This window comes from Podarcis gaigeae (genome assembly GCF_964106915.1).
Source record: "Podarcis gaigeae genome assembly, chromosome: 14".
NCBI classification, from domain to species: domain Eukaryota; kingdom Metazoa; phylum Chordata; class Lepidosauria; order Squamata; family Lacertidae; genus Podarcis; species Podarcis gaigeae.
In genome coordinates, this window is record NC_139690.1 from 20,802,127 (window position 1) to 20,815,166 (window position 13,040).

At 47.2% G+C, this 13,040-nt stretch overlaps 1 protein-coding gene across 1 annotated transcript in view; it reads right to left on the reverse strand.

The window, feature by feature from the left end:
* Window positions 1-537: 537 nt before the first annotated feature.
* PLEKHO2 (pleckstrin homology domain containing O2) overlaps window positions 538-13,040 on the reverse strand; it is a 34,250-nt gene continuing 21,747 nt past the window's right edge. The window contains exons 4-6 of the mRNA XM_083713163.1: window positions 8,321-8,425; window positions 5,340-5,438; window positions 538-2,969 (exon numbers count right to left, since the gene is read on the reverse strand). Of these exons, the coding sequence (XP_083569289.1) occupies window positions 1,797-2,969; window positions 5,340-5,438; window positions 8,321-8,425 (1,377 nt within the window). The 3' untranslated portion in view covers window positions 538-1,796. The remainder of the gene's footprint in view (window positions 2,970-5,339; window positions 5,439-8,320; window positions 8,426-13,040) is intronic.

The following is a 13,040-nucleotide window of genomic DNA, read 5'->3' on the forward strand; positions in this document are numbered from 1 at the left end:
TAGGAAATCAGGACCAGCTTCCCCACCAGAGCGTAGTGGGGGGGAGGAGTCCCAGGTATTGGGGCCAGCGTATTCACCACCAGCGAGAGAAGATGAGTCAGGATTGACCACGCCTCCATCGGAGAGCGGGGGAACGGTCAAGAGGAAGGTTGCCGGCTGGGCGCGCGCGCCAAGTTCAAATGTACAGGCAAGCGGCACAGCAGGTAGCCCGGATAGGGAACCAGGTCCTAAAGCCCGCCGGAAGGAGGGGCAAGGATCAGGGGGGTCAGCGTCAGAAGAGTCCAGAAAGGATGAAACCCCAGCGGGCAGGAGGGCCCAGAGGAGGAAGGAGCTAAGGAAGAGGTGGAGCAAGGCTAGAGTCTTAAACTGGTGTGGAAGGGGAGGAGATTCAGACGGAGCTTCGCCGGTCTAGGGTTTAAGACGTAGAGCTGCACGCTGCGGCTTTGAAATGGAAACTGAACGTCAATAAAGACTTTTGTACATAACTACAGCCGGGCGTTGGTCCTCTGTGAGCTGGGACATAGGGGCGGCTCTGACACATATGAATGTTAAAAGAAGCATCTGAGGAAAATGTTAAGCACAAGGTTCCCACACGTCAGGCCCCAGAGTGCAAGAAGGGCTCATGTGAGAAAAAAGCAACCAAGCAGAACTGAAAGTAAGTTATTCTGATATCACGAGTCCTGGAAATGGATAGCATTAATTTCATTGGGGAGGGGGAGCAGGTGTGTAGAAATAGTAATACTGGGGGTTGGGGGGGGCCTATGCTCATGTGTCTTGCAAGGGTCGTTTTCCTAACATTAGCCCCTTGTTCATATGGTTGCCAAAGCTGCTGCACCATTTGCGTGGTGGGAATGAAGGCGCATGCCCTCTCCTCCTTCACTGCGCATCTAACGGAACGCACAGTAAGGTCATCTCCACATTAAAAAACAAAACAGAGTTGGGGAGAGCTGTGCATGCGTTGGCTTCCTGTGGGGGAGTGCCATGCACCCCATCCTCTACAATTTGCAGTGGATGGCTAGCCTGGCAAGGATAGGAATTCTGCCATTGCTGGAATGCAAGAAGGTTACTATCCATGTCCCCTACGTGCTTGCTTAAGTCTCTGACTGGAGTCTCGCAGCAAGTGGTTGGTGACTCTTCACACCCTGTTTCCATTTGATGCTGAGGATCCAGCTGGACAGCCAAAACATAAACCAGCAGTTCCCAAACTTTGGAGACTCCCTCTGCTCCATCTCTTTTCAGAGCTTACTCTGCCTCCATCTCTCTTAAAAACAACAACTTACTTTTCCCAGCCTCAGGCCAACCACCTGCTTTAGCTGGTAGGTTTATAGAGATTCTTGTGTGCTGGAGTTTGTGTTATCACTTCCACTTGCAAGAATCTTGTGGGTCAGGACAAATGGCTATTAAAGGTGGGTTTCAGGAGGTGTCCCATCCCTGTTTTTCCCCTACTCTCTTGCCAGGGAATAAATAACCCCCAGTTGATCTAGGCTTTCAGTTTCAGGCTTTGCAGAACTGCTGCAAAGGGTCTCCAAGAGAGCAAGAAAAAGAGCAGAGAGAAGCCCTTCCCTTGTCCTCTTAACCCCCCTGCTGCTGTCACCTGACCCACCAGGGGGTTCCAGCCCACAGCTTGAGCTCATCAGAGCGATACTTTAAAATTACATTTCCCCCTCCTTCTTAGCAGTGCGCAGCAAGATGACACCCCCCCGTTTTCAAAACACTGACCTAGCGGAATAGTGGAAAGTTGTGCTGCGATATGGCAACATTTCAGCTAAGCCACAAAAAGCAGAAGTGCCTTCCTTTCAGGGAGCACTTCTCCTATACAGAGTCACTAGATCCTTCTGCGCCCCTTTCCGAAGCTCGGCCGGTTCCTTTTTCAGTTCTCCTAAATCTCTGATCTCTTGCAAGACCTGCGAGGCTTGCTGGAGCTGCTTTGCCGCCTCATTGAGCAACGTCTCAGCACAGATCGGAGGCCCGTTGCTGCCCGCCTGGCCCTGTTCAAATCCCCCCAGCAAAACCTCCTTCAGAAGTTTCTCTGTTCTTTCCTGCTCGCTGGCCACTTTCCTCTCCATCTGGGCCATTTTGGAAGCAGCTCCCTGCTGGAGGCGTGGTCCCAGAAGGGGCTTCTTGGCTGGTTCCAACAGCAGGTCCCCTACGGAGGCACAGCGAGGCTTGGTAACTGGAGGGTTTCCTTCAGGTTCCAGCTGATCTTTAGTCGCCAAGTCTAAACTCTCCTTTTTAGCTTCTTGCTCTGACAAAGCTTCTCCTTGCTCCTCTCCATCTTGGAAAACAGTCTCAGAGGTTTCATCGCCAGCAACACCGGGGCTTTCACCATTCGGGACATCGGGTGGGCGTCCACCTTCAGAAGAATCCACCTCTGAGCTGTTCCTGTTCAATTTCATGCTGGCTCTCAACTTCTCCGACAGAACCTTAGGAGGAGGAGCTGGAGGTTTCAGCGTCTCCTTGGCTGCTTCGGATAAATTTTCTTTACTTCCGTGCACAGACAGATCAACGGCCTCGTCCTCCAGCTGCTCAGTAGCTGGACTGTCCCATGTCACCCTCATCTTATCAGATAAGATCTTTGGAGGAGGAACTGGAACTTTGGGATTGTTTTTGTGGTCCTCCGTTAGGTCCTCTCCATCTAGGGTGGCTTCAGGTTCTTCAGCGTCATCACCTGTAGCAGCAACATCTTCTTCTGCAGAGTCCGTGTTGTCACCGGATGCTGCGGTTTCCTTAAGAGGCTTTGCGGGAGGCATGGGGGGCTTCTTGGCTTCTACATCTTTGGGTGCAGAGTCGGCGCTCGGCTTCTCTGAAGGAGGCATAGGTGGTTTCGTAGGTGGCATGGGTGGTTTGGGAGTCTCCTTCGGAAGAGGAACGTCAGCAGCCTCGCTTGTGTCCACCATGATGGATGGAGGACCGCTGTCTGGTACATCCAGGTCAAGCCTCAGGATCCCATCTGACACCCCACTGGCAACCTAGGCAAGGAAACAACAAGACAGATGTTGGGCATCAGGCTGCAGCAGAAAGGGAGATGGGAAGCAGGGCCACCCCAGCAACTGAGACAATAGCTCCACCAGGCTCCTCCCTCCCACAACTGTCTGTTGGCAGCAGCCATTCCATCAGGCTGCAGCTAAGAGAAAGAAAGTAAGCAGAACCGCCCCATCAGCTCTGCTGGGAGACCAGCTACATTTGGCTCCTCCTCTCCCTGAACCATCTCCATTTCACCTGCTCATTACAAGACCTACTTTTTTTTTAAAAAAAGTGACCCTTGCTTGTTTTTCCCCTCTCCAGATCCCTTTTTCCTTTTGTGTCATGTCTTCTAGATTGCAAGCCTACAGCTGGGATTGTCTGGCTTTTATTGCTATATGTAAGCTGCTCTAGGAGGTTTTTCATCAGAAGAGCACATTAAAAGAAGATTTACATGATAATCAGTCCTTTGAGCCACCTGGCTTTCAAAGAACAGTTTAGGAACTCCTGAAACGAAAAAGGCAATTACAGTCCTCCCTCGGCTTATGCTACCCTCGGGTAACGTAAACTTTGGGTTGCGAAAGCGGCATGCGCAGAAGTGCTCTATGCACCACGTGCATGCACAGAAGCGCTATATCATGCCACGTGCATGTGCAGAAGCAGCACCTCTAGTTGCAGAAACCTTGGGATCCGGCCAGAGCTCCGGAATGGATCCTGTCTGCAACCAGAGGTACCACTGTACTACAGAGCTAAAATCAGGCATCTGACACAGGCCCTGAGTATGTACCACTAGATTTCCCTTACTGACCACCATGCATTTATTTTTTATTTTAGTTAAGTTTTCCTTAATGTGGCAGGTTCACACAGCATATAGGCAGACACAAGAGTGAGACCTGATCTCACCTTCCCTCCTTATGCAGAACCTCAAGCATGAACCAAGTACTACAGAGGTCCTTCCAGCACTGCTGTCGGACAACAGTAACCTTGGTTTTATTGTATTCCTTCCAACATAGAACTGTTGTCTGGAAAGTATGTCACATGGGTTCCTTACATCAGCCTTCACCAACCTGGTGCACGACAGATGTTTTGGACCGCAACATCCACAATCCCCAGGCAGCATGGTTGTGCTGTCCAAAACGTCTGGAAGAAACCATGTTGGCTTAAGGCTGTGGGTGGTTTGCATGAGTAGAGCCTTCTCTTGCCCAAGAGGGCCATCCCTCCAATCTGCACCTTTCCTGCCTATTGAGGTCATCATTTAAGTCCTTCTTGTGCATCCTCTCACCATCAGTGAGGGCGTCCGTGGTGACTGTTTTATTCCTTTGGGCTTTCAATTTGGAGTGAATGTGATGCTCTGGCAATTCACTTTCATTCTACTGGTTATTACCGATTTTTAAATCGTGTACATGTTTAACCTTGATTTATGATTGTTTTACTAGCATTTGGATTTGGCTTGTTGGCTAGCAGTTTCAGAGGCTTCTGCCAAGCAGCAACCTAGAAACATTCAGACTAAATATAAGCACCAAATCACATGTAAGGTTCTGTGCTTGACCCCATAGCTTGCAGCATAAATAACTTATACGCAAGATTTACTACAGATCTGGAGGTGGGGGGGACAGGTAAAATGTGCTATGCATAATTCCTTTGTCCAAAATTAATTATATACTGTATAATATAACAGAATATATACTTCCAGGGCTTTTTTCAGCCGGAACTCAGTTCCAGCACGTCAGTTGGGCGTGCCTGCCATTCTAAGAGAATAAGTTCATAGTGAGTTCCAGCGCCTCTTTTTCTAGAAAAATAGCACTGTATATTTCACACATATACATGCAAAGACAAAGACTCTCAACTAATAAATTTTATATTTGCCGTAATGAATCTGTTCATCTTTAAGGTGACACAAGATATTCTGATTATTTTCACTGCAAGAAACTAATGTGGCTATGTGCCAGGAAATTGTTTACAGGGGGAAAGCCATAGCGCAAGCATGGCCAAACTTGCCCTCCAGCTGTTTAGAGACTACAGTTCCTATCATCCCTGACCACCTGTCCTTTTAGCTAGGGATGATGGGAGTTGTAGTCCCCAAACAGCTGGAGGGTCAAGTTTGGCCATGCCTGCCATAGCGCATAGCTGTGAATGCAGATGGTCCCAGGTTCAATCCTCAGCAACTGCAGTTGGGGATGAGAGAGACTCCTGCTTGAGACCCCGAGGAGCCACTGCCAGTTAGTGCAGACAGTACTGAGGTCTGACTCAGTATATAGCTGCTTCCTAGGTTCCAAAGGCTGAACATATTGGCTCTTGTGGTGCATTTAAGATACAGAATTCAGACTACCAAACATAAAAAGTGGAGTTGGGGGTTTTTCTCTAGCCTTGATTATTACCTCTTTGAGATGGTATCTGGTTGGTGGACGACGGCCCTGAGCCAATTTTGCTCTATTTCGTGTCACGTGTTCCAGAGAGAGGTCTGGATCAACCTTCACCTTTAAACAGGGAAGAAAACAGAGGAGGGAAACAACATCACCTTCTTTGTCCATGAATGGATGAAGACTAAAGGAATCCAGCCTTCCAACCCTGCTAAAACTACCAAGTTTCACACATTAATTGATACGGCACAGAAATCAATCACTGCATTAAAAACAACTATGAGGTGTAATTTATATAAAAGATGGCCTTGTTTTTCCAATCCTCCCTGCACCAAGTAGAGAGTTAGCCACTTCTGATCTGGAGAGCAGTAGTCCTCGCATTACAATAGGAAAGGTCTCTGGAACATAGGACTGTAACTCAGTGGTAGAACACAGTCTTTGCACACAGGAGGTCCTAACAATTCTACATAAGGCAGGGAAAAAGAACAGAATCATAGAACTGTAGAGTTGGACCCACAAGGGTCACCTAGTCCAACCCCCTGCAATGCAGAAATCTTTTGCCCAACGTCGGACTCAAACACACAACTCTGAGATTAAGAGCCTCATGCTCTACCAACTGAGCTACCCTAGGAATCTTATTCTGAAACCCTGAAGAGTCATTCAGTGTAGACAACACTGAGAGAACATCTATGTTCTCTCATCTTATACTAGGAAGGAGGACATGTCAGTTTTCAACCTCAAACTAGACCCTTCCACTCAAACTACTTAGGGTCTCAACAATGCCGTTAACATTTCTTCTCCTGCTAAAGAGAGCCCCCTACCACCAGGATGAAAAAGTTGGCTGTCACAAGTTTATAACATTTGCCAGAGTGGTACAAACAGGTATTTGGGGTCCATGGGCTGGGACGGTTGATGCATGATTTACACACAAAGACACTGCCATTGTTCAAACATTTAAAAATTACAAGCTCTTTTTGAAAATCGGCTGATTGTGTGTGAAGCAGCCCTGACTTCCAAATAACTATATAGTACATATAATACTGCCATGCAGTGGCTGGTGGTTATATTATCCCTGATATGCAATTGCACTGGAATGTATAGTATATTCGTCATTAATCAATATGTTGTTGTGATTGGCAGTTCATTTTATGATAACCTTAAATGTTACAATGTTCATATAAAGCACTGATAAACTGACATATTTGTCAGCTTGATGTGTTAAGTTTTGAAATGATTTTAGTATTTGATTGTTATGAGCAATGATGTATTGACTTCTTGATACAATGAGTAAAGATTTTCTGCTGTAGCAGAGTCCAATAACCTTAGAATCATGCTGAGATTTTTCACCAATGGAGAAAAAGGCCCCATAAAGTCTTTTTCTAGCACCCTTCTGGATTCTCTTCTCGTACATAGTTCTTTTTCCAGAAAGACCCAAGTTTTCAGCCTTAGATGCTTTGGAAGCCTGCTCACCCAGGAGACTCTTCCTTTTGGACGCTGTCAGCAAGGGGCAGATGGAGTTCATTAGCACACCCACCCACCAGAGGAAAACAATATGTCCAGACTTCACAATACACTAGTTCAGGGCATCCACAGCCGCCTCTGGCAGCGACTCCATAGATACAGCAAACGCTGCCAGCATCACCCAACATGACATCACTTCTGCAATTCCTTCTTCCTGTGTAACGAGAGCCCTGAATGCCTTGAATTCAGCCTCCCCCCCCCCCCCCCGCCTTGGATTTGCAAGGCAACTGCAATTAGTCTGCTGTTCCCAGCTGGCCCTGTTGTGCTCAGTTTGAGGAGCGGGCGATACCACTACGCTCAAAGCCAATTCAGTTCTGCTAGAAGGGGGAAATGTTGTTGGTGGGAGAGGGATGGGTTAGTTCTTATGAAACCGTTTCCTTCTCAACGGCTACAGCTCCACACTGCACACATACACACACAACTCTCCCTTTGGGCTTAATTGCGAGAGAGAGCGAGGAGGGGAGGAGACGGAAAACCAGACTCCAAGTTCATTCAGAGTTTACATTCCGCTGCCAAAACTGCCCTTGATACAGGCCCACGGAGGGCCAGCCCAAGCGGATTTTCTTCTCCGGCCAAAATAAATCCTTTCCCCTCGACACCGCCAAGCCTAGAGCTAGATGCAATACTGGGGGGGGGGGGGGGCACCTGAAATTCACTTGCTCATGTGATATCACTGCTTATAGGAGGAGCAGGTGTGGGACTTATTGCAGCCTTAGAGCTGCATTCCTTCATAGGAAACCCTCAGGGGGGCTCATGTCAGTGGGGCCAGGGCCAGGGGCAGAAGGGGCTCGGGCCAGAAACAAACGGTGAAGCAGCAGGAGGGACTTTTACCTCCGGATAGTAGGTGACAGAGACGCGGGTGGCGCTGTGGGTTAAACCACAGAGCCTAGGACTTGCCGATCAGAAGGTCGGCGGTTCAAATCCCCGCGACAGGGTGAGCTCCCGTTGCTCGGTCCCTGCTCCTGCCAACCTAGCAGTTCGAAAGCACCTCAAAGTGCAAGTAGATAAATAGGTACCGCTCCGGCGGGAAGGTAAACGCCGTTTCCGTGCGCTGCTCTGGTTCGCCAGAAGCAACTTAGTCATGCTGGCCACATGACCCTGAAGCTGTATGCCGGCTCCCTTGGCCAATAAAGTGAGATGAGCGCCACAACCCCAGAGTTGGTCACAACTGGACCTAATGGTCAGGGTCCCTTTACCTTTACAGTAGGTGACATTCCAGGAAGGAGAGGTGTGCGTGTGCAGATTTCTGCACAGCTGGGATGTAGCCTGCTGGACAAAAGTAAGAGTTACATCTACTGCTCCACCTAGTTTTGCCTCTGGCCCCATCTACCACGGGCGTGTGGCTCTTGGAAGGCTGCCAGTTGAGGGAATGTGGCCTCAGGGATGAAAAGGTTTCCCTACTCCTGCTACAGACAATGCTGAGCTGGATGGACTAGTATGAAGCAGAGCAGAAAGCAGCTCCATGTCATTCACGCTACCTCGTCCAGTATTTTGTTTTTGCCCCGGTTGATGCCATCATTGAGAGCTTTCATCCACGACTCCTTTTCTTCCCCGCTGGATGCCTGAAATTTGATATCTTGCACCTGAAAAAAGAAAAGAGAGAGGTGTGGACTATACTCAAGAACTGCAATTTGGGTTTACAGTTGGCTTGGTTTTTTCTTTTCCTTTTAAAATAAAATCAACACCCATCCCGCATTTCAATCAATGCTGAGAAATACATCGCAGCACGGGGAACGGCTAAACCAAGCAGCTCAAAGGAACAAAGATTTTCTTGTGCTGTAGATCAGGGCTGAAAAAGTTGATCACACCCAACTGCAGATGACCAACCACCTTCTAGTGAACCAGCAGTCTACTTTCCTGTAGACCAGGGGTGATTAACCTACCGCCCTCCAGATGTAACTGGTCCAATCATTCCTGACTACTGGCCACGCTGGCGAATGCAATACAAGACAGTACAATACAATACAATACAATGCAATACAATACAATACAATACAATAATTTATTATTTATATCCTGCCCATCTGGCTGGGTTTCTATGACCATGGCCATGCTCATTGGGGTTGATGGGAGTTGGAGTCCAAAAACATCCAGAAAGCAACACGTTGACCACTGGCCTGGTATCTACTGGGTGACCTGATTCTTCCAAAGAATTCTGGAGTTCGTGGGCCTCTGTTATTTACTAGAGACACCTGTGAAAACGTAAAAGGTGGCTAACTGCACTTAAAATCAGTGGTTTGGATCTTAACTCTCTTTCTATCTTTGGAAAAGAGTTCACATTTGTGAAAAAATGAAAGTAAATGGCTGTGGCCCCCCAAGCAGAATCCCCTGCATCTTCAGGTAGGGCTGGGAAAGCTGCCCTGCCTCCAGCCCTGGAGAGCTGCTGCCAGTCAGTGTAGACAACACTGAGTAGATAGAAGAATCGTCAGACTTGGTTTTCAGTGTTCATATAAATGGGACGTTGCTGCCTTCTCCTTCCTTCTGTAGTCCCATGTGCTTTTCTGTCTGTTTCTTTGAGCTGGGGGAGTGCAGATGGAGGGGGGGGGGTTGGGCAGAAATCGCCTTGGCCACATGCATTAATGGAAGAGCAATTTAGGATCTAAGACAATAAGCACAACAACAACACCCTAAAAGCTCAGTATTGTCTGGTGGTGGCTCTCCAGGGTTTCAGACAGTCCAGCTGGAAGTTCTGAGGACTGAATCTGGGACCTTTTGCATGCTCAACAACTGAACCACAGCTCTTCCTCTAAAAAAAGAGTGAGATTCTATTTATTTTTTAAAAAATAATATTTATTATCAATTTAAAGATTACAAAAAGAAGAAGAAATATTAAACAAGACAAAACAATACATTACAAAAACAAAAAACACTACAAAAGACATTAAATTAACAAAACAAAACAAAACAATTAAAAACACATCCAGTAATTTCGATATCTTATCTTTCATCACTTGTTTCAGCGACCTCCTCACACCTCCCTTTTTGTATTCCACTTCAATTAACAGTTTCAGCAATTCCTTTCCATCACCCTCTATTTTCCGTCCTGTATTTATCTTAACATATTCTAACCTTATTTTTCCCTTTAATGCATTAACAATCTATTTGTACTTAGCTCCTTATAACATTTCTGCTAAAGCCATATAACTTCATTCCAACATTTTTCTAACATTCTTTCATTTTACAGTATTTCTGTAAATAATCTTTAAATTTTTTCCAGTCTTCTTCCACCAACTCTTCTCCCTGGTCTCGGATTCTGCCAGTCATTTCCACCAGTTCCATATAGTCCATCACCTTCATCTGCCATTCTTGCCGGTTGGGTAAATCTTGTGTCTTCCAATGCTTCGCAATGAGTATTCTTGCTGCTGTTGTTGCATACATAAAAAAAAGTTCTGTCCTTCTTTGGCACCAATTGGCCGACCATGTCCAGGAGAAAGGCCTCTGGTTTCTTCAGGAAGGTATATTTAAATACCTTTTTCATTTCATTATAAATTATCTCCCAGAATGTCTTAATCCTTGGGCATGTCCACCAAAGGTGAAAGAATGTACCTTCAGTCTCATTACATTTCCAACATTTATTGTCAGGTAAATTATAATTTTTTGCGAGCTTGACTGGTGTCATTGTTCTGAATAGTTGATTGGAATGGGATGCTGCCTTATACCAAGTCAGAATATTGGCCCATCTAGCTCAGTATTGTCCACACTGACTGGCAGCAGTTCTCCAGGGTTTCTAACACGGGACATTCTTATGCCTATCTGGAGATGCCGGGGATTGAACCTGGGACCTTCTTAATGCAAAGCAGATGTTCTTCCACTGAGCTATGTCCCTTCCCCACCTCTGCCCCCTTGTAGACAATACTGAGCTAGGTCTAACTCTGTAAAAGGCAGATCTGATGGGTTTTTGTTTTCTTCCTGCTGCTGCAGCTGCTACCAAGGTAAAAAGGGTCAGCAGCCCAAGAGAAAACCAAGAGGGACAGTTTGCTGGATGGACATTGTGCTCCTCCCAAGTGCCCAGCCAGCTGAGTCTGAGTCACCCTTATAAACACAGCCCTGCAGTGCCAGGAAAAAAAAGCTGTTCTGGCAAATCACAGCATGAGAGCACCCATGCTGAACGACGCGTGCAGCTTACTGTAATTTTAAGAGTGTCCCAATAGTCCAGCCATCTTTTTCCATGACAAGCCATTGGCTAGAAACCCACAGAATGAAGGTGGGGGGAAAGGTGTGTTTTGGGAAGGGAGTCACACACATTTTATTTGGAGAGAGAGAGAGAAGTCACTCGATGCATTCCAAAACAGACACGCTTCCCCCACGAAATAACAGCAGCAGCATCCATCTAAATTGCCCAGAACAGTAAGAACAGGATTTGAAGGAGGCCTTCCAAGCCTGTCAGTCTGGTCCACAGGACTTTACCCAAACCATGTCCCGTTTCCAGGCCACAGCTCACATCAGTCCTCCTGATGCGGCCCCGTAAAGTGCTTCTGCTTGGCTGAAAAGCATCCTTGAACCATGATACCTGTATACCTGAATGAGCATCTCCACCCCATCGTTCAGCCCGGATACTGAGATCCAGCGCCGAGGGCCTTCTGATGGTTCCCTCATTGCGAGAAGTAAGGTTACAGGGAACCAGACAGAGGGCCTTCTCAATAGTGGCGCCCACCCTGTGGAACACCCTCCCTTCAGATGTGAAGGAAATAAGTAGCTATCCCATCTTTAAAAGACATCTGAAGGCAGCCCTGTTTAGGGAAGTTTTAAATATTTAATGCTGTATTGTTTTTAACATTTGATTGGGAGCCGCCCAGAGTGGCTGGGGAAACTCAGCCAGATGGGCGGGATATAAATAATAATATATTATTATTATTATTATTATTATTATTATTATTATTATGCCTCTTGCTTTCCTGGATGAAACGTTCTTGTTGAGGAATACAGCCTGCAGTACGAAGGTGATGTTGTATTATTTGCTCCACCCACTTTGCCTTTGGCTCCACCCACCAAAGTACAGGGCCCCCCGGAAAGTTGTCCCTACACCTGGTCTGACCAGAAACAGCACTTTAGGATCTCAGACAGAGAAAATTCTACCCCATCCTACGAGAGACTTCTGATTGGAAGAGCCAGGGATTGAATCTGGATTTTTTTCTGCACAATATCTTTGTATCTGCACATTCTTCCAAATGGACAGCTGGATTAGACTCCGCATCACACGACTGAGGCTGTGAAATTTCTAAGCATCCTGGCAAATTTTCAGCATCTAGAGATGCAATATGGGCACGAGTCTCTCCCCGGGCCCCCACCTCCGAAAGTGAACCCATACCCTCACGTCAAATCCTCAGCCGTGAGCTGACTCTCCCCCCCCCCCCCTCACCCTACCCCTTGACAAGAAAAAGCAACTGTAGTCCGCTTGGGGTCAGGGGGTAGAAGGGGCTGAAGCTTCAGGACAGAGGAGCAAGTGTCACAAATGTGTGTTAATGCTCTGTTGATATATCTTCCCACAGCTGCAATTCCAAAACAGGAAAATAAAAAAGGGACGCACAGTTGTGTATGCTGGCCTGCTAATGGAAGCCCGGTGTAACATCTGCACAATTATGTTGCCTGTCAACACTCGCGCCAGATTCCCAGTGAATGCAAGCTATGTGGGGGTTGGGGAGTCTCTGAACAGTAAACTTTTCGTTGGTGTGAGTCAACCACTCCAGCCACAGAGTTTCATTCTGAAATGGGTCCCCCTGCATCCCTTTGGCCCTCAGCAAGGCAGGATCAGAAACCAAGAACTGCAAAAGGGATTTGTGCACTGAAAGGCTCCGCAAAAACCCAAAATGCCTTTGCAACAGTGTACAGAGATCCTCCATGTGAGGGGTGATCCTGAGCCAGTTATACAGGCGATGAATTTGCAGCTGGTGGGAGTCACATCTGGATGGAAGGGGGGCAGAGAAGGCCTACACAGTGTGACCCAGGACCCCACCCCACCCCCCTTGTGTGTTCTTTCAAGGCATGCAGGAATTAGAACAATGAGTGTGTGGCTAAGAGAAGTTTCATGTTAATGTTAAGTAAAAGAAAAGAGACCCCTGACCATTAGGTCCAGTCGTGACTGTCTCAGGGGTTGCGGTGCTCATCTCGCTTTATTGGCCAAGGGAGCCGGCATACAGCTTCCGGGTCATGTGGCCAGCATGACTAAGCCGCTTCTAGCAAACCAGAGCAGCGCATGGA